The sequence below is a fragment of the Phyllobates terribilis genome, unplaced genomic scaffold, assembly GCF_046119375.1.
Source record: "Phyllobates terribilis strain yellow unplaced genomic scaffold, ASM4611937v1 Scaffold_1__5_contigs__length_1240528914, whole genome shotgun sequence".
NCBI classification, from domain to species: Eukaryota; Metazoa; Chordata; class Amphibia; order Anura; family Dendrobatidae; genus Phyllobates; species Phyllobates terribilis.
In genome coordinates, this window is record NW_027362761.1 from 617,931,952 (window position 1) to 617,953,865 (window position 21,914).

The 21,914-nt window shown below is 46.4% G+C and overlaps 1 protein-coding gene and 1 long non-coding RNA gene across 2 annotated transcripts in view; both read right to left on the bottom strand.

Annotated features, from left to right (window-relative positions):
- The window catches only part of LOC141153960 (complement factor H-related protein 1-like), a 55,188-nt gene extending 51,433 nt beyond the window's left edge, over positions 1-3,755 (bottom strand). The window contains exon 1 of the mRNA XM_073639319.1: positions 3,629-3,755. Coding sequence (XP_073495420.1) covers positions 3,629-3,755 — 127 coding nt within the window. The remainder of the gene's footprint in view (positions 1-3,628) is intronic.
- Positions 3,756-7,411: 3,656 nt separating this feature from the next.
- LOC141169725 (uncharacterized) overlaps positions 7,412-21,914 on the bottom strand; it is an 85,445-nt gene continuing 70,942 nt past the window's right edge. The window contains exon 3 of the long non-coding RNA XR_012252299.1: positions 7,412-7,542. This is a non-coding gene — a long non-coding RNA (uncharacterized lncRNA). The remainder of the gene's footprint in view (positions 7,543-21,914) is intronic.

Here is a 21,914-nt window from a genome sequence, read left to right on the forward strand (position 1 = left end):
TGCCATATATCAGAGCTGCAACGTTACTGGAGTATCAAAAAGCACAAGGTGTGCGATACTCAGGGACATGGCCAAGGTAAGGAAGGCTGAAAAACCACCACCTTTGAACAAGAAACTTAAGATAAAACTTCAAGAATGGGCCAAGAAATATCTTAAGACTGATTTTTCAAAGGTTTTATGGACTGATGAAATGAGCGTGACTCTTGATGGACTAGATGGATGGGTCAGAGGCTGGATCAGTAAAGGGCAGAGAGCTCCACTCCGACTCAGACGCCAGCAAGGTGGAGGTGAGGTACTGGTATGGGCTGATATCATCAAAGATGAATTTGTGGGACCTTTTCGGGTTGAGGATGGAGTGAAGCTCAACTCCCAGACCTACTGCCAGTTTCTGGAAGACAACTTCTTCAAGCAGTGGTACAGGAAGAAGTCAGTATCGTTCAAGAAAAACATGATTTTCATGCAGGACAATGCTCCATCACATGCATCCAACTACTCCACAGCGTGGCTGGCTAGTAAAGGTCTAAAAGAAGAACAAATAATGACATGGCCCCCTTGTTCACCTGGTCTGAACCCTATAGAGAGCCTGTGGTCCATCATAAAATGTGATATCTACAGGGAGGGAAAACAGTACACCTCTCGGAACAGTGTCTGGGAGGCTATGGTGAGATCTACAGGGAGGGAAAACAGTACACATCTGGAAAAAGTGTCTGGGAGGCTGTGGTGGCTGTTGCACGCAATGTTAATCGAAAACAGATCAAGCAACTGACGGAATCTATGGATGGAGGCTGCTGAGTGTCATCATAAAGAAAGGGGGCTATACTGATCACTAATTATTTTGGTTTCGGTTTTTGCATGTCAGAAATGTTATTTCTAAATTTTGTGCACTGATATTGGCTTACCTGGTGAAAATAAACCAGTGAGATGGGATTATATTTGGTTTTTATTAAGTTACCTAATAATTCTGCACAGTAATAGTTACCTGCACAAACAGATATCCTCCTAAGATAGCCAAACCTAAAAAAAAAACCACTCCAACTTCCAAAAATATTAAGCTTGGATATTTATGAGTCTTTTGGGTTGATTGAGAACATAGTTGTTGATCAATAATAAAAATAATCCTCTAAAATACAATTTGCCTAATAATTCTGCACACAGTGTAGTGCTCGCTCAACACTAGTCACTATTCACAGGAGATGTGATTATTTGACCTGTGTCCTTCCGTGTGAAATCACATGAATGGGACTGGCAAGGACACAGTAGTCCCTGTAGCTCAGAGTATAGGTATCCCAGTGCCAATCACTGCTCTGGAATGGAGTGGTGGGTACTGCACGCTGGAGCTGAGAGGATCAGTGAGGTGAGTGCTATGAATTAAGGGACATGCAGTTTTCACCCTTGGACCAGGAGTGCTACATGTCAACAAGCCAAGTGTTAGGCGGTGGCTTCAGAGAACCAAGAGCGGAGGTCAGACTCTGAGATGGAGTGGTAGTCAGGCACAGCATGCTGGAGCTCAGGGGTCCGGGACAATGCTGCCTGTGAGGTGAGTGCTATGAATTATGGCACATGTAGTTTTCACCCTTATATCAGGAGTGCTACATGTCACCAAGCCAATAATGTGATGTATGGGGTCCGGGGTACAGATATTATCAGCATAGTGTACGGTGGTCTCACCTGATCCCCCAGTAGTGATGTATAATGAGATGTATGAGGTCCAGGGTACAGATATTATCAGTATAGTGTACGGTGGTCTCACCTGATCCCCCAGTAGTGATGTATAATGAGATGTATGAGGTCCGGGTTACAGATATTATCAGTATAGTGTACGGTGGTCTCACCTGATCCCCCAGTAGTGATGTATAATGTGATATATGAGGTCCGGGGTACAGATATTATCAGTATAGTGTACGGTGGTCTCACCTGATCCCCCAGTAGTGATGTATAATGTGATGTATGGGGTCCGGGTTACAGATATTATCAGTATAGTGTACGGTGGTCTCACGTGATCCCCAGTAGTGATGTATAATGTGATATATGAGGTCTGGGTTACAGATATTATCAGTACAGTGTACGGTGGTCTCACCTGGTCCCCCAGTAATGATGTATAATGTGATGTATGGGGTCCGGGGTACAGATATTATCAGTATAGTGTACGGTGGTCTCACCTGGTCCCCCAGTAATGATGTATAATGTGATGTATGGGGTCCGGGGTACAGATATTATCAGTATAGTGTACGGTGGTCTCACCTGATCCCCCAGTAGTGATGTATAATGTTATGTATGAGGTCCGGGGTACAGATATTATCAGCATAGTGTACGGTGGTCTCACCTGATCCCCAGTAGTGATGTATAATGTGATGTATGGGGTCCGGGTTACAGATATTATCAGTATAGTGTACGGTGGTCTCACCTGATCCCCCAGTAGTGATGTATAATGAGATGTACAGGGTCCGGGGTACAGATATTATCAGCATAGTGTACGGTGGTCTCACCTGATCCCCCTGTAGTGATGTATAATGAGATGTATGAGGTCCGGGTTACAGATATTATCAGTATAGTGTATGGTGGTCTCACCTGATCCCCAGTAGTGATGTATAATGTGATGTATGTGGTTCGGGGTACAGATATTATCAGTATAGTGTATGGTGGTCTCACCTGATCCCCAGTAGTGATGTATAATGTGATGTATGGGGTCCGGGGTACAGATATTATCAGTATAGTGTACGGTGGTCTCACCTGATCCCCCAGTAGTGATGCATAATGTGATGTATGAGGTCCGGGGTACAGATATTATCAGTATAGTGTACGGTGGTCTCACCTGATCCCCCAGTAGTGATGCATAATGTGATGTATGAGGTCCGGGGTACAGATATTATCAGTATAGTGTATGGTGGTCTCACCTGATCCCCAGTAGTGATGTATAATGTGATGTATGGGGTCCGGGGTACAGATATTATCAGTATAGTGTATGGTGGTCTCACCTGATCCCCAGTAGTGATGTATAATGTGATGTATGGGGTCCGGGGTACAGATATTATCAGTATAGTGTACGGTGGTCTCACCTGATCCCCCAGTAGTGATGCATAATGTGATGTATGAGGTCCGGGGTACAGATATTATCAGTATAGTGTACGGTGGTCTCACCTGATCCCCAGTAGTGATGTATAATGTGATGTATGAGGTCCGGGGTACAGATATTATCAGTATAGTGTACGGTGGTCTCACCTGATCCCCCAGTAGTGATGTATAATGTGATGTATGAGGTCCAGGATACAGATATTATCAGTATAGTGTACGGTGGTCTCACCTGATTCTCCAGTAGTGATGTATAATGTGATGTATGAGGTCCGGGGTACAGATATTATCAGTACAGTGTACGGTGGTCTCACCTGATTCTCCAGTAGTGATGTATAATGTGATGTATGAGGTCCGGGGTACAGATATTATCAGTACAGTGTACGGTGGTCTCACCTGATCCCCCAGTAGTGATGTATAATGTGATGTATGAGGTCCAGGATACAGATATTATCAGTATAGTGTACGGTGGTCTCACCTGATCCCCAGTAGTGATGTATAATGTGATGTATGAGGTCCGGGGTACAGATATTATCAGTACAGTGTATGGTGGTCTCACCTGATTCACCAGTAGTGATGGTTAATGTCTCCAGAAGAAGCACTGACCGACCATAGACTAGGATAACGCGGATTTCATATTGTGTAACAGGCTCCAGACCAGAGAAGGTCACATCTTTGCCATACATCTTTCTTCATGGTTCTCACGCAGGAGAACCATGAAGAAATACAGCAAAATAAGACTTTGCCAGCAATGAATAACCTTGTAAGCCCTCAGAATCCTCCTGGATGGAGAAAGAAGAATGTTGTGAAGAAAAAACGGAGAGTGGTGGTCATGGGGGATTCCCTGTTAAGAGGAACAGAGGCCGCTATCTGCAGACCAGACATAACCTCAAGAGAAATGTGCTGTCTTCCAGGAGCAAAAATTAAAGATGTGTCTGACAGGATATCAAGACTCTTCAGACCTACAGATCACTACCCATTCCTGCTAATACATGTGGGGACAAATGACACCACAAGAAAGGACCTGGAAACCATCTGCAGTGACTTTGAAGTCTTAGGCAAGAAAGTGAAAGAATTGGGAGCGCAGGTGGTCTTCTCATCCATCATCCCAGTGGATGGCCATGGAACAATGAGGTGGAATAAGATTCTACAGGTGAACAACTGGCTACGTCGATGGTGCCGTCAACAAGGATTTGGATTTCTGGATCACGGAATGAATTACCTATACGATGGACTACTTGCTAGAGATGGGGTGCACCTTACGAAGACTGGAAAACATGTATTTGGAAGTCGCCTTGCTACACTCATCAGAAGAGCTTTAAACTAGAACAATGTGGGAAGGGAAGCAAAAGGCCAGAAAAAGCCATACAGCTGACAAATACTATTGAGATCTCTGCTACTGGAAGTGGAAAGGAAGAACAAAGACAAAACAATTTAAATAATAAAAATATGGGAGGAAGAGAAACCAATCACAAACTAAAATGTTTTTATACAAATGCACAAAGCATGGGCAACAAACAAGGAGAATTGGAACTACTAACGCAGGAAAAGGAATATGATGTCATTGGAATCACTGAAACTTGGTGGGACGATACACATGATTGAAATAAAAGGCTAAAAGGATACAACTTATTTGCAAGAAACAGACTTGATAAACGAGGAGGAGGTGTCGCATTGTATGTTAGAAAAGCGTATATCTGCACAGAGATTGAAGCTTCAGAGACTGGGAGTTCTGTGGAAACTGTTTGGGTAAGAATACAAGGAGAGAACAACGGAAAGGACACCATTGTAGGCATTTACTACAGGCCACCTGGGCAAGCTGAAGATATGGATGAACTCTTTATGTATCAAATGACCAAGTTCTCCACAAAATATGACGTAGTGGTCATGGGAGATTTCAACTATCCAGACATTTGTTGGGAATCTCTCTCAAGTAAAACTAACAGGTCAAGCAAATTCTTATCCTCTCTTGCTGACAACTTTATCTTCCAAAAGGTAGGGGAGAAAACAAGGGGATCTGCTACTTTGGATCTAATCCTTATAAACAGGGAGGAAATGGTTGAGGAGGTAAAGGTGGCTGGGACCCTAGGAGGCAGCGATCATGCTATTATAGAATTTTGGATAACTAGAGGAGGAAGACATGTGAAGACTCAAACTTCAAGGTTAGATTTTAGAAAGGCAGATTTTAAGAGACTCAGAAAGAGAATAGGAGGGATCCAATGGCTGGATGTCCTTAAGGACAAAAATGTCCAGGAAGGATGGGAAATTTTTAAAAATGAGATTCTCAAAGCACAATCGTTAACAATCCCGAAAAGTAGGAAGAATGGGAAGCATTTAAGGAAACCAGGATGGATGAACACAGAACTTAAACACATGCTAAAAAGAAAGAAAGAAATGTTTATTAAATGGAAAGAGGGAGGCATATCTAAAGAAGATTATAATGCAGTCTGCAGATCCTGTAGGGCACGTATCAGGTTAGCTAAAGCTGACAATGAATTAAGGCTTGCAAGAGATGTCAAAAGCAATAAAAAAGGATTTTGGGGGTATGTCAAAAGTAAAAGAAAAGTCAAAGATGCTATAGGATTTTTACAGGATGAAAATGGAGAAATGGTAAGAGAGGATGTTGAGAAGGCCGAACTTTTTAATTCCTATTTTGCATCTGTTTTCTCTCAGAAAGAAAATGTAACATCAACTGATCTTCACTGTCCTTTTAGAGGAATAGAGGAATCCAAGTTATCTGTAAACAGAAAGATTGTGAGGGAATATTTAGCTAACATAAATGAGTTCAAGTCTCCAGGTCCAGATGAATTACACCCCAGAGTACTGAAGGAGATCATAGAAGAAATTTTAGAACCACTCTCCATAATCTTTGAAAATTCTTGGAGAACAGGAGAAGTCCCAGAAGACTGGAGAAGAGCAAATGTTGTTCCTATCTTCAAAAAGGGGAAGAAGGTGGACCCAGGGAACTATAGGCCGGTGAGTCTGACTTCTATACCAGGAAAGATCTTTGAACAAATTATTAAACAACATGTATGTAAGTACATGGATAAGAATGAAGTGATTAACCAGAGTCAGCATGGGTTTGTAACTAACAAGTCATGTCAGACTAACTTAATTTCCTTCTATGACAGAATCACTGACTGGGTGGATCAGGGAAATGCTGTAGATATAGTATATCTTGACTTCAGCAAAGCATTTGACAAAGTATCTCACACCATCCTTATTGAAAAAATGACCAAGTATGCAATGGACCAGGCAACTGTTAGGTGGATTCATAACTGGCTTAGTGATCGGACTCAAAGGGTGGTTGTAAATGGCTTCACATCCAGCTGGATGAATGTCTCAAGTGGGGTACCACAGGGCTCCGTCCTGGGACCTGTATTGTTCAACATCTTTATCAATGATTTAGATGAAGGAATTGAGGGTAAACTGATTAAATTTGCTGATGACACAAAGCTAGGAGGGATAGCTAATACTAGAGAAGAGAGAGAGAGGATTCAAAAAGACCTAAATAAACTGGAGCAGTGGGCAGCAACCAACAGAATGGTTTTTAACAGGGAAAAATGCAAAGTACTACATCTGGGCAATAAAAATGAAAAAAGCATATACAGAATGGGAGGAATAGAGCTAAGCAACAGTACATGTGAAAAAGACTTAGGTATACTAATAGATCATAGACTGAACATGAGTCAACAGTGTGATGCAGCAGCAAAAAAGGCAAATACAATTCTGGGATGTATTAACAGAAGCATACAGTCTAGATCACGTGAAGTCATTATCGGTCTTTACTCCTCTTTGGTCAGACCTCATCTGGAATACTGTGTACAGTTTTGGGCACCACATTTTAAAAAAGACATAGACAAACTGGAGCAAGTTCAGAGAAGAGCGACCAGAATGGTGACTGGTCTGCAAACCATGTCCTATGAGGAACGGTTGCAGGATTTGGGAATGTTTAGCTTGCAAAAAAGAAGACTGAGAGGAGACTTAATAGCTGTCTACAAATATGTCAAGGGCTGTCACATTGTAGAAGGATCATCTTTATTCTCATTTGCACAAGGAAAGACTAGAAGCAATGGGATGAAACTAAATGGGAGGAGACACAGATTAGATATTAGAAAAAACTTTTTGACAGTTAGGGTGATTAATGAGTGGAACAGGCTGCCACGAGAGGTGGTGAGTTCCCCTTCAATGGACGTCTTCAAACAGAGGCTGGACAGACATCTGTCTGAGATGATTTAGTGAATCCTGCTTTGAGCAGGGGGTTGGACCAGATGACCCAGGAGGTCCCTTCCAACTCTACCATTCTATGATTCTATGATTCTATGATTCTATATACACATCCTATGTTGACCTCTCTGAGGTATATACAGGAGTATATATAAGACGTGCTGGGGTTGTGGCACTGATCCGGGGAGCAAACGATCCGCAGTCTGATGCTGGTAGAGGTCACCTCTGGGGCCGTCACATTCACTCCTAACATAAAACTGAGAAATATTCATGTAAAATTTTCTGTAAATAGAAATAAAGCAGATGACAAATCTCAATCTGAAACACTCCAAAAACATGATGCCCGTGGATTGTGCAGCGTGTATCAGCTGTCAGGTTCACTTTAATGATTGCCAATTTGAGTTCACGTCTGCAGCTTTTACCTCTTCATTCTCATTCCTTCATATTTTCCGCCAAAGCAAAAAATCTACATTAGTTGGTGTATTTTACCAGAAGGTATGGCAAAATCTCGATAAAAAAACCCTATTAAATCCCAACGTTCAGCCTTCATATGTTACTGGAAAATGTCATCTAAAAGGCCACATCACCAGAAAAGGTGAATGAAATGAAAACCTGGATCCTCGGGCTATGGAAAAGAGTAAAGTAGCCATGGAGCCTCCTCATTCCTTCCTTCATCTCACCTGGTCCAAATATAAGGAAGAGGAGACAAAATAATAGTAATGGATCCACAATGATCGGCCTGGTGGAGGTTCTCCCTGGACTCGGGGATCGTGTGTCTGATGTAGATGGATCTAGGAGAATCTAAATGTATCCTGATATATGGGAGACCCAAAAACCAATACAGCGGGTGATAAAGGAGTCGCACTCTCCTCTACACACGGGACGCGCGGGGGTCGCACTCTCCTCTACACACGGGACGTCGCACTCTCCTCTACACACGGGACGTCGCACTCTCCTCTACACACGGGACGTCGCACTCTCCTCTACACACGGGACGTCGCACTCTCCTCTACACACGGGACGCGCGGGGGTCGCACTCTCCTCTACACACGGGACGCGCGGGGGTCGCACTCTCCTCTACACACGGGACGCGCGGGGGTCGCACTCTCCTCTACACACGGGACGCGCGGGGGTCGCACTCTCCTCTACACGCGGGGGTCGCACTCTCCTCTACACGCGGGGGTCGCACTCTCCTCTACACGCGGGGGTCGCACTCTCCTCTACACGCGGGGGTCGCACTCTCCTCTACACGCGGGACGCGCGGGGGTCGCGCTCTCCTCTACACGCGGGACGCGCGGGGGTCGCGCTCTCCTCTACACGCGGGACGCGCGGGGGTCGCGCTCTCCTCTACACGCGGCACGCGCGGGGGTCGCGCTCTCCTCTACACACGGGACGCGCGGGGGTCGCGCTCTCCTCTACACGCGGGACGCGCGGGGATCGCGCTCTCCTCTACACACGGGACGCGCGGGGGTCGCGCTCTCATCTACACACGGGACGCGCGGGAGTCGCGCTCCCCTCTACACACGGGACGCGAGGGGGTCGCACTCCCCTCTACACACGGGACGCGCGGGGGTCGCACTCCCCTCTACGAACGGGACGCGAGGGGGTCGCACTCCCCTCTACACACGGGACGCGCGGGGGTCGCACTCCCCTCTACACACGGGACGCGCGGGGGTCGCACTCCCCTCTACACACGGGACGCGCGGGGGTCGCACTCCCCTCTACACACGGGACGCGCGGGGGTCGCACTCCCCTCTACACACGGGACGCGCGGGGGTCGCACTCCCCTCTACACACGGGACGCGCGGGGGTCGCACTCCCCTCTACACACGGGACGCGCGGGGGTCGCACTCCCCTCTACACACGGGACGCGCGGGGGTCGCACTCCCCTCTACACACGGGACGCGCGGGGGTCGCACTCCCCTCTACACACGGGACGCGCGGGGGTCGCACTCCCCTCTGCACACGGGACGCGCGGGGGTCGCACTCCCCTCTGCACACGGGACGCGCGGGGGTCGCACTCCCCTCTGCACACGGGACGCGCGGGGGTCGCACTCCCCTCTGCACACGGGACGCGCGGGGGTCGCACTCCCCTCTGCACACGGGACGCTCGGGGGTCGCACTCCCCTCTGCACACGGGACGCGCGGGGGTCGCACTCCCCTCTGCACACGGGACGCGCGGGGGTCGCACTCCCCTCTGCACACGGGACGCGCGGGGGTCGCACTCCCCTCTACACATGGGACGCGCGGGGGTCGCACTCCCCTCTACACACGGGACACGCGGGGGTCGCACTCTCCTCTACACACGGGACACGCGGGGATTGTACTCTTCTGTACATACAGGACACGCGGGGGTCGTACTCTCCTATACACACAGGACACGTGGGGGTCGTACTCTCCTATACATATAGGACACGCGGGGGTCGTACTCTCCTATACACACAGGACACGCGGGGGTCGTACTCTCCTATACATATAGGACGCGCAGGGGTCGTACTCTCCTATACACACAGGACATGCGGGGGTCGTACTCACCTATACACACAGGACACGTGGGGGTCGTACTCTCCTATACACACAGGACACGCGGGGGTCGTACTCTCCTATACACACAGGACACGCGGGGGCTGTACTCTTCTGTACACACAGGACACACGGGGATTGTACTCTTCTGTACATACAGGACACGCGGGGGTCGTACTCTCCTATACATACAGGACACGCGGGGGTCGTACTCTTCTATACATACAGGACACGCGGGGGTCGTACTCTCCTATACACACAGGACACGCGGGGGTCGTACTCACCCATGCATACAGCATTTGGCATCCAACCATCCTATTTTCCATTATTTTGCCATTGGATTGGGATATCAGAGGGATACTAGACCCACCATTTCTGGGGTAAAATATTAGAAGGGTCCATAGAAGAAGAGGCTACGATGAGAGGGAATCCATGGATCATCAAGGTTCTATGTATTTTTTTTATGGTTGGCACAGTTGTATATAATCAGTTCTCAAAGATGGAAAATCTATGGAACGATATTTAGGGAATTAGTCACCGCTCTATGATTGCATTGAAAATTTATTAATCCACCACAGATAGGTGCAAAATACATCAGAATATTCAAAATACTGTTTCATGCCTCCCGGACCTTGTTCATTGTTCCTTGTGACGTGGAGTATAAAATATTTCTGAAAAAGATAATTTGCTATTTAAGGGTATGTTCACATGTAATGTTTTTGTTGCTTTTTCTGCACATTTGTGGAGCAAAAAAATCACAGCATTTTACTGTTCCAGCAAAGTAAATGAGATCTCGGAAATCTCCTCCACACGTTGCTTATTTTTTCTATCAGAATTTAAGCAGTTTCAAATCTGCAACCCTTCAATCACTTCAGCGGTTTTGCAGCATTTTTCACCCTCACCAATGAATGCGGGAAAAAACGCATCAAAAACACAGTTTTAATATAGTTTTTTACTGCCAAGAGATATTTTTGATGCAGAAACGTCTACAACAAATATTTAACATGTGCACTTACCTTTAGGCTCTGTGCACACAATGAAATAAAAATCACAATGAACATCAAACACAGCATCCTATAGTTTCAGCAAAGTGGATGGATTTATAGAGATCTCATGCACACTGCGCTTTTTCTTTTACTCAGTGTAAACTGACCTACGGTGCGTATTTCAAATCTACTACACATCATTGTGTCTTGCGGGTACGCGGAGTTTTATCTGCAGATTTTCCCCTCTTCCCTATCCTGGTATGCATGGCACGCCTCATCCCCAATCCTGGTATGCATGGTACCCCTTATCCCCCAATCCTGGTATGCATGGTACCCTCTCATCCCCCTATCCTGGTATGCATGGCCCCCTCATCCCCAATCCTGGTATGCATGGCCCCCCTCATCCCTATCCTGGTATGCATGACACCCCTCATCCCCATTCCTGGTATGCATGGTACCCCCTCATCCCTATCCTGGTATTCATGGCACCCCTCATCCCTATCCTGGTATGCATGGTACCCCCTCATCCCTATCCTGGTATGCATGGCACCCTCATCCCTATCCTGGTATGCATGGCCCCCTCATACCCAATCCTGGTATGCATGGCACCCCTCATCCCTATCCTGGTATGCATGGCACCCCTCATCCCCAATTCTGGTATGCATGGCACCCCTCATCCCCAATCATGGTATGCATGGCACCCCTCATCCCCATCCTGGTATGCATGGCACCCCTCATCCCTATCCTAGTATGCATGGCACCTCTCATCCCTATCCTGGTATGCATGGCACCCCTCATCCCCAATCCTGGTATGCATGGTACCCCCTCATCCCCCAATCCTGGTATGAATGGTACCCCCTCATCCCCCAATCCTGGTATGCATGGCACCCCTCATCCCCAATCCTGGTATGCATGGCATCCCTCATCACTATCCTGGTATGCATGGGCCCCTCACCCCCCATCCTGGTATGCATGGCACCCCTCACCACTAATCCTGATATGCATAGCACCCCTCATCCCCAATCCTGGTATGCATGGCATGCCTCATCCCCAATCCTGGTATGCATGGCATCCCTCATCCCCAATCCTGGTATGCATGGTACCCCTCATCCCCCAAATCCTGCTATGCATGGTACCCCTCATCCCCCAATCCTGGTATGCATGGTATCCCTCATCCTCCAATCCTGGTATGTATGGTAGCCCTCATCCCCCAATCCTGGTATGTGTGGCCCCCTCATCCCCCAATCCTGGTATGTGTGGCCCCCTCATCCCACAATCCTGGTATGTGTGGCCCCCTCATCCCCCAATCCTGGTATGTGTGGCCCTCTCATCCTCCAATTCAGTGCTTATGCATACCGCGATCTCCGGGGCCACAATCATCATCCTAAACTCCTCGCTTAGGATGTCGTTGCATTACTCTGTGGGGTCCAGACTTGCCAGGCGCGTCGCGCTTGCGCAGTCTATAGAGGCTTCAGACAGAGGGACGCATGGCACCCCTCATCCCCAATCCTGGTATGCATGGCATCCCTCATCACTATCCTGGTATGCATGGGCCCCTCACCCCCCATCCTGGTATGCATGGCACCCCTCACCACTAATCCTGATATGCATAGCACCCCTCATCCCCAATCCTGGTATGCATGGCATGCCTCATCCCCAATCCTGGTATGCATGGCACCCTTCATCCCCAATCCTGGTATGCATGGTACCCCTCATCCCCCAAATCCTGCTATGCATGGTACCCCTCATCCCCCAATCCTGGTATGCATGGTATCCCTCATCCTCCAATCCTGGTATGTATGGTACCCCTCATCCCCCAATCCTGGTATGTGTGGCCCCCTCATCCCCCAATCCTGGTATGTGTGGCCCCCTCATCCCCCAATCCTGGTATGTGTGGCCCCCTCATCCCCCAATCCTGGTATGTGTGGCCCTCTCATCCTCCAATTCAGTGCTTACGCATACCGCGATCTCCGGGGCCACAATCATCATCCTAAACTCCTCGCTTAGGATGTCGTTGCATTCCTCTGTGGGGTCCAGACTTGCCAGGCGCGTCGCGCTTGCGCAGTCTATAGAGGCTTCAGACAGAGGGACGCTTGTGCGATTATATTATAGATATTGTACATTTGGGGCACTATATAACTGTATTAATAGGAGATAAGGATTGGATGAGGCTCAGTCCGATGGGTCTCCAGCGCACTGGCTTTTTTTTAAGTGTTTTAATCTGCTCGGGTTGTAGGAATGTTGGAGCTGTAGATATCGCTAGTGGTTGTAAGATTTTTGTAAGTGGCCATTGTGAAAATTACATACAGTGATATAAAAATAATTAAAAAGATATAAACCTAATTGAAACAATAGATCATGAGAAGAGGTAGAAGGATCTCTTGAAATTTGAGTTTTCCAGCTTTGCTGAATTTTCCCCCAAAATTAGATTTTTGGCAAATAAATTCACGAATATCAATTCTGAAAAGTCCCTAATTCTCCATAAAATACAATTCTAATACTCTGAGCTCTCCTAGGAGTATATTAAACCCCTATTGAGCTTTTTAATGCAAACACAGTTTTATTAGGTTCAGGTCATCTGCACATTATCTGGCCATGGGTAAAATGGCTGGTAATGGGTGGTAGCTAGCAGTGGTATTTGGGAGACATGTATGGGTCTAATATTGGACTATTTCAACAAGGATGTGTGCAGGATGCAGCAGACCCCCATAATAAAAAAAGGTGGAGGCAGCACAGGTGCAGAATTCTGATGAAGAACAACTCACACACCTATCTTACAGTCACACTCCTATCATCCATTAGGGAGTGGGGGTGGATGCTTAATATTATAGATACACATAGATGAGACATATATAAGGGGCCAGTAACACACTTAGGTGTAGTGCACCATGCTGACTTACAGTCTATTGATCACACCCATACTATTAGATCAGATGGGCTTGACAGCACTCTATATCTGCATCCTACAAAAACCATACACCCCATTCCAAACCTTCAGGGCCTGGCTACAAAAAAATGCATAAGGTCTTAGTTGATATTTTGACTAAAATATCCAAGCTAGTAACTAGAGATGAGCAAATGTTTCAATATTCGATTTGTATTACGATCACCGAATTTGCAATATTCGCCGATTTATTCGTCGAATGATCGTCAAACGTTACCGAACACCATAGGATTCAATGGGGGGGGACAAAAAAAATGCATACACAACACCTTAAAACGGGCCCAAAAACTTCCAAAACACATCAAATTAGGGGTAGACACCTGGAAAGTGCCATCAATTGACCCAGAGTACAAGTACTATAATTATTATTACTATTACAGCGAAATTTATTCCGTGGCGCTTTACATGTGAAAAGGAGTCACCAACTGATACAAGAGGAGAAAGGACCCTGCCCGCAAAGGCGCACAATCTGGAAGGGATGGGTGAGGATACAGTAGGTCAGGGTACAGCTAGCCGTGCAGCGGTATGGTGGAGTGAGGGTTACCGCAGATTGTACGCTTGTCACAAGAAGTGGGTCTTCAGCTTCCTTTTCAAGGTTTCCACGGTAGGCGACCGTCTGATGTGTTGGGGTACAGCGTTATCACAGTAGGGGAGATGCACGGGACAAATCTTGTATGGGATTGTGACAAGAAGAGATAAGAGGGAAGTAGAGAAGGAGATCTTGGAAGGATGGGAGGTTGCGTGCAGGTAACTAGTACAGGGAGACTAGGTCACACATGTATGGAGGAGACAGGTTTTCGATGGCTTGGTATGCCAAAGTTAGACTTTTCAACTGGAGTCACTGGGCAACAGAGAGCCAGCGCAGGGATTGACAGAGGGGAGAAGCCTGGGAATAGCGGGGGGACAGGTGGATTAGTCGGCCAACACAGTTTAGGATAGATTGGAGGGGTGCGAGAGTGATAGAAGGGAGGCCACAGAGCAGGAGCTTGTAGTAGTCGAGGCGGGAGATGATGAGGGCGTGCCCTGGTGTTTTTCTACATTCATGGTTGAGGAATGTGCGGATCCCCAAGATACTTTGGAGGTGGAGTCAGCAGCAAGTGGAAAGGGCTTGGATCTGTGGTTTGAAAGACAGATCAGAGTCAAGCTTGTGGGACTGGGGAGAGTGGGCAGGCATTCACTGATAGGTCAGTTGGGGGGGGGGTGAATGAGATGGTGGAAAGATGATGCATTCTGTTTTATCCATGTTCATTTTTACAAATGTAGCAGAGAAGAAAGATGAAATACAGGACACACATTGCGGGATTCTGGTTAGTAAGGAGGTGATATCAGGTCCAGAGAGGTAGGTCTGTGTGTCATCAGCATAGAGGTGATACTGAAAGCCGTGAGACCTTGAGCTGTCCCAGGACGAAGGGGTAGATGGAGAAGAGCCTGGGTCCTACAACTGAACCTTAGGGGACACCGACACATAGGGGATGAGATGAGGAGGTGGTGTGTGAGTGGAAGACACTGAATGTCCTGTCAGTAAGGTATGAAAAGATCCAAGACAGGGCCAAGTCTGTGATGCCGAGAGATGAGAGTCTCAAGTAAAAGGGTATGATCTACTGTATCGAAGGCAGATGACAGGTCGAGGAGGAGGAAGACAGAGTAGTCTGGCTTTGATTTGGCAGTTAGTAGATTGTTGGTGACTTTAGTCAGGGCAGTTTCAGTGGAATGGTGAGGTCGTAAGCCTGATTATAAGAGGGAGCAAGAGGAGAGGTGGGAGGACAGTTCAAAATAGATGTGTTGATCCAGTAGTTTGGAGGCATAGGTGAGAAGTGAGATTGGCCGATAGCTAAACATAGGATGAATCAAGGGAGGGCTTTTGGAGGATGGGCGTGATCGAGGTATGTTTGAATCATGAGGGGAAGCCAGTTGTTAGTGACAGGTAGAAGAAGAGGGTTAGGCTTGGGATGAAGACTGTGGTACAGTTTGGAATGAGGTGGGATGGTATTAGGTCAAGTTCACAGGTGGTGAGATGTGATTTGGAGAGTAAAGATGATCTTCCATGATGGCGGAGAAGCTGGTTTTGGAGGAGAGTTGAGTCGTTATGAGAAGGGGCTGTTGGGACTTTAAGCAAAATCTTTGCCCTATGTTGTCAATCTTCAGCTTGAAGAATGACGCTAAGTCTTCAGCTGAGATGAGAGGAGAGGAGAGGAGAGGGAGGGGGAGCTGGTGGACAGAGGAGGGACTTGAAAGTACTGAATAGCTGTTTAGGGCTGTGAGACACGTATGATATGAGAGATCAGAAGTAGGTTTGTTTTGCTGCAGTGAGCAATTGTGCAGCATTTTGAAAACTTCTGTTACTGGACTCCACTCCCTTTCTTTGGCAGTCACACAGCGGTATGCCTTGTAGATGAGGGGCAGTAAGAACATGTGCTCCAGTAGATGACAAGCACTGCATCAAGTGGCCTCTGCTCTTCTTCCTCCACCTTAACATCACACACAGTACAGTCCTCAGAGGTGCCACCCCATTAACCCTTGTTTTCACCCATGTCACAACTCTCCAACCGGCCAACTGACTATGAGGAAGCACAGATGGGTGAGTCTGCAGAGCTGTTAACACATTCTATTTCGAGGCATCAGAGGTCTGATCCAAAGCTTCACAGACTCAAGAGGGGGGAAGCATGTGTAGCAATGCCCACATTTTTTTTCAGTTGATCCATGCCAGGACAAAGTAGGGTCCAAGAAGAATCCAAACCCTCATCACCAGATGTTAACCACTGGGAGTGGGTATGGATAGGTTGGAGAACGAAATAAATACACACTAGAATACGGAGAACTAAACTAATAGTCCCGCATATCTTCCCCACCTGATCTTTCTATCACAATAAATGACATCACACTTTCCCCTGTACCGGCAATCTGCTGCCTCGGAGTAACCCTTGACTCTGCCCTGTCCTTCAAACCCACATCCAAGCCCTTGCCACCTCCTGACACCTCCAGCTCAGAAATATTTCCAGAATCCGTCCTTTCCTCAACCCTCAATCTACTAAACTGCTTGTGCATGCCCTCATCATCTCCCGCCTCGACTACTGCAACACCCTCCTCTGTGGCCTACCTGCTAACACTCTCACACCCCTCCAGTCGATCCTTAACTCTGCTGTGCAACTAGTTAATCACTTGCTTTCCTACTCCTCTGTTATCCCCCTTTGCAAAGCCTTTCACTGGCTCCCAATTGCCCAGCGTATCCAGTTTAAGCTACTAACACTGACCTACAAAGCCATCCATAATCTCTCTCCTCCGTACATCTCTGCGGAATGCACGGTTCTTCTTCTTGAACCATGGAAGGAAGTGCTGTTTGAGAAACTCAACATACATTATGGAGTTCATCTTTACCCCTTCAGGGATCCTAAAAGGGCCTACAATCTCTCTCCCCATGATTCCAGCCCAAAACATTGCTCCACCTCCTCCTTGTTAGCGCCGTAGCCGTGTTTGCATGGGGTGTCCATCAACCAGCCATCCTCCACTCCATCAATCTGGACCATCGAGATCATTTCATGCATGATAATGCCCCGTCGCATGCTGCACATAACACATCTGCATCTCTGGCTGCTATGGGCATAAAAGGGGACAAACTTATGGTGTGGCCCCCATGCTCCCCTGACCTCAACCCCATTGAGAACCTCTGGAGCATCATCAAAAGGAGTGTCTATGATGGCGGGAGGCAGTTCACAACTAAGCAACAGCTCTGGGAGGGTATTCTGTCCTCATGCAAAACAACTGGAAGCAGAAACCATCCAAAACCTGACAAATTCAATGGACGAGAGAGTTCAGAAGCTCCTTTCGAACAAGGGGTCCTATGTGCAAATGTAACATCACCTAGAATAAAGTTTTGATTTCAGTTTGTAATAACCTGCTAATGCTTATAATTTCAAAAATGACAATTTTTTTGTTCTTTATTAAAATGAAAAGGTTGAAAACTCTGCTGTTCATAATCATTTGGAACATGCATTTTGAGTGCAGTTTGAGTTTTTTATTTTTAAAAAAATATCCTGTTATCATAGGCAGTTTGTACTAAAACCTTTCCATTGTACTCTAATAGTTATTTGACTGGAAAATTACAATGACTGCAATTCATATAGGTAATTTGGGAAAATCTGAGAAAATATTATTTGCATAATAATTTGGAACACAGTGTAATAAGGTTCTGAAAAAATGCAGGTGCATTGGTAAGACCAAAAGGCATCACCAGATTCTCAAAATGACCTTCTGGAGTGTTAAAAGCAGTTTTCCATTCATCACCCTCCTTCACTCGTAACAAATTTTATGCCCCCCGGAGATCAATCTTAGAGAGCCACTTGGCTCCCACTAACTGGCTAAACAAGTCAGGAATTAACGGCAATGGGTAGGAATTGCGTACGGTAATCTTATTAATTTCACGAAAATCCAGACACGGACGCAAACCCCCGTCCTTTTTTTAAACAAAGAAAAATCCAACTGCCACAGGCGACTTAGAAGTTCTAATGTGACCGGCGGCCAGGCTACTCTGTATGTATTCCTCCAAGACCTTTCTCTCAGGGATAGTCAGATTAAACAAGCGACTTTTGGGAAGAGTAGCTCCCGGAACAAACTCAATGGCGCAATCATAATCCCTATGAGGAGGCAAAACCTGCTACTCCTCCTCCGAAAAAACCCTCCAAAAATCTTGAATAGGTACCGGTAATTCCCCTTTTTCCACAGCCACAATGCGACCATTACAACATTTATCATAGCACTTCGGACTCCAAGACTTTATCATATTAGTAGACTAGTCCAGCAAAGAATTGTGCAGTTTTAACTAAGGCAATCCTAGAACGACCGGAGAGGGTAAATTATCTAATACAACCAAGTCCAAAATTTCTTGGTGAAGTCCATTGATAGTGAGGGGAAATGCAGCAGTCTTGTGAGTAATACATTTCAAGGGAGTGTTATCAATTGCAATCACAGAAATAGGTGATGACAAAGGTTTGGATTTCAATTTAAGTTATTCCAAAAACCCTTTATCAATCACATTAAGTGTTGAACCACAATCCACAAATACCTGAAATTCAATCAAATTTTCCTGCAAAGTAGTACTCCCTGAAAGAAATACTCCTGCACAGTGTAAACAAGCTATAAGGGCGCATCTGACCTTTTTTTTTCTTAACTTAAACAAAGCTCACAATACTTAATCAAATGGTCAGCTTTACCACAATAAAGACACAATCCCTTGGCGAACCTCCAGTCTCTTTCCTGAGAGCGGAGCGACATCGTCCAAACCTCCATCGGTTCTCCGCCGTCTGAGCAGATTTTCTGGGGACTAGGACCTGGCAATACAGGAGTCTTTACCTCATTCTGCCTAAATCTCAGCCTCCTATCCACACGAACAGATAATTGCATGGCATCCTGCAGAGTCTCAGGTGCAGGGAATGCAATTAGCAAATTCTTAACCCTTTCACTCAGACCAGCAAGAAATAAACATTTCAGCGCAGGATCATTCCATCTGACTTCAGAAGCCCACCTTATAAAGTGTGTGCAATAATTTTCAACATCACCTGACCACTGATTCAAACAGCTGAGTTCTGCATCAGCAGATGAGATTCGATCAGGATCATCATATAATAGACCCATAGCAGAAAAAAATTCTTATACCGACCTCAAACATGGATCATTAGGTTGAAGAGAAAATGCCAACCCTTGTGGTTCATTAAGCAATAGTGACATAATAAAACCAATGCGCTGTGATTCATTCCCAGAGGACCTTGGTCTCAAACGAAAATATAACAAACAAGCATTTTTAAAAATTAAAAAAAATCTTGCTGTTTACCATTAAAAACATCAGGCAGTCCTACCTTGGGTTCGACAAAATGCGCTCCAGGACAGCTACTCACGTGTTGCTGGAGCTCGGCCACCTCCAGAGTCAACCCCTGCAAACGTCGAGCCAAATCCTGGACAGAAGCCATACTGATCCCCATAATAATTTTCCTTATTTTTTGGGCTGGACTTACTGGTAAGATCTGCAAACATGTACTAAGGAAAGAAGGGGAAAGCTTTCCCTACAGTAAGACTAAGCTGAATCCCTACGATGTAGCAGGCTGCCTGTTCCTAGCGAACAGACCCGCCTTAGTCCTAGGCTAGTCTGAATGAAGACCTATAGAATAAAGGGAAGGGGTCCCTAAAAGAACTAAGGACTGGAACAAAATGGGACACCTCCTGAACAGAGAAGGTTGTTGCAGAACACAAAAGAAAAACTGACAAAAAGGTACTAGAGGTCCCAAAAGGACCAAGCGAACTGAGAGATATAGGCACCGAAGCACCTGGCTAGCAAAATAGTCAAACAACACTGAAGTCCAGCACAGCAAACAGACGGAGCTGGAATATAAAGGCAGGTGGTCACGTGACCGCAAACACAAGATGGAAAAAACAAACAGGAGGGTTCTAACAGGTATTAGCACCCAGTACCAGAAGCAAAGCCGTCCACAATTTCCGTACCTCAGGAATTTTATTTGGTAGACAGACTGAGCAAACATTAGTTTCTCACAAAGGAGCTGAAAACACTGAGTGACAGTAGGTGCAAGTTTCTCCAGCATGACCTGTTTGTTATTGTTAGATATCAGAGGGAGAACATAACTGGGCTTTGCCAAGGTGCCATATTGAATCTTAAGTCTTATAGACCCTGCACTTGCTGCCTTACATTCTACAGGATGGTGGGGAAGGAGACAGTAGGTTATGGAGTTGCATTAGCAACAGATTGTGGTGTTGAGGTGAGGTGGCAGCAAGGTAATAGCGGGCTGTCTTGAAGAGATGGGTTTTCAGGTTGTGTCTGAAGGATACGAATGTGGTGGCTAATCGGATGTGTTGAGGCACAGAATTCCAGAGGATGGGGCATATTTGGTAGAAGTATTGGAGGTGATTGGGTGAGGAAAAAATAAGTGTGGAAAGAAGGAGGTCTTGGGAGGACCGGAGATTACGTAAGGGAATATATTGGGAGATTAGTTCAGAGATGTACAGAGAAGAAAGGTTATGGGTGGCTTTGTACGTCAGTGTTAGTAGTTTGAACTGGATACACTGGACAATTGGGAGCCAGTGAAGGGATCTTATAGATTGCAATCCTATGGATTGCTGGAGCCAGCAAACAGTAAAAAAGCAGCCATAGAGTGTCCGGGAACCTTCCCACACACTTTTCTTAGCCAGGGCTGCTTCTCGGCAGGGTAGGACAGGCCCATCAGAGAATCGGAGACTCCTAAGGTGGGCCCTGGCTTCTCCATCAGGAGAGTTCATAGCGCAAACCCTTCAGGTTGTGATGATGATGAGGCCATCCATCTCCTTAGTTTTCTGTTACTTGGAATGCAAGCACAAGTATGCAGCCAGCTACCCACAGGCCGCAATACCAAACTGCCACATTTCTGGACAGCTTCTTGCACTTGAAATGTGGCCTTTTAGGCTCATGGAGGCGGAAGCTTTTCACAACCTCATGACGGCAGCGGTCAGGTCTCCATATTCGGTCCCCAGCTGCCACTATTTCTCCCGGTGTTGTCCCCACCTTCCACAAGCATGGGTCCCAGAACATTACCTTTATATACCATGGTACTAAGAAAAACAATTCCGATTATACCTTGTGTACCCATGTGACAAAAATATATGCACCAAAGAATTAATTTCACTTCAGTAGAACTAGTTTAATGTAGACCGAAATCTCTTCCAGTACAGCCAACCCAATAGATGGAGACCCAATCAGGAGAGTTCACATTTTAAAAAATTAGGGCCTAAAACCACCAAAGTGGCATCAATTTCACTAGAGTAGAAGTAGTATAATGGGGACCAACATCTCTTCCACTACAGCCAACCCAATAGATGGAGAACCAATCAGGATTCCCTAGTGTGATGAACCTGTAGCCGCCATCTTGGTAATGATAAATCATATCCAGGGATGGCCACACTTCAGCAGCCCCCACCCTTGGGACCTTCTGTTAAAACGTCAACTAGATAGTTTCCCCCCATCCAGGCTCCTGTACGATAAGAAGCCTACTTAACACTTGAATGCTAGGAGCTTCAAAGACTTCGAGAGGAAACACAGCCAGCAGGTGGGGGTGCTTCGTCTATCTGTACCTGACCATTTGTCCCATAGGACTAGTTTCTTTGTCTGTCACAAGCATGGAGGCATAAGA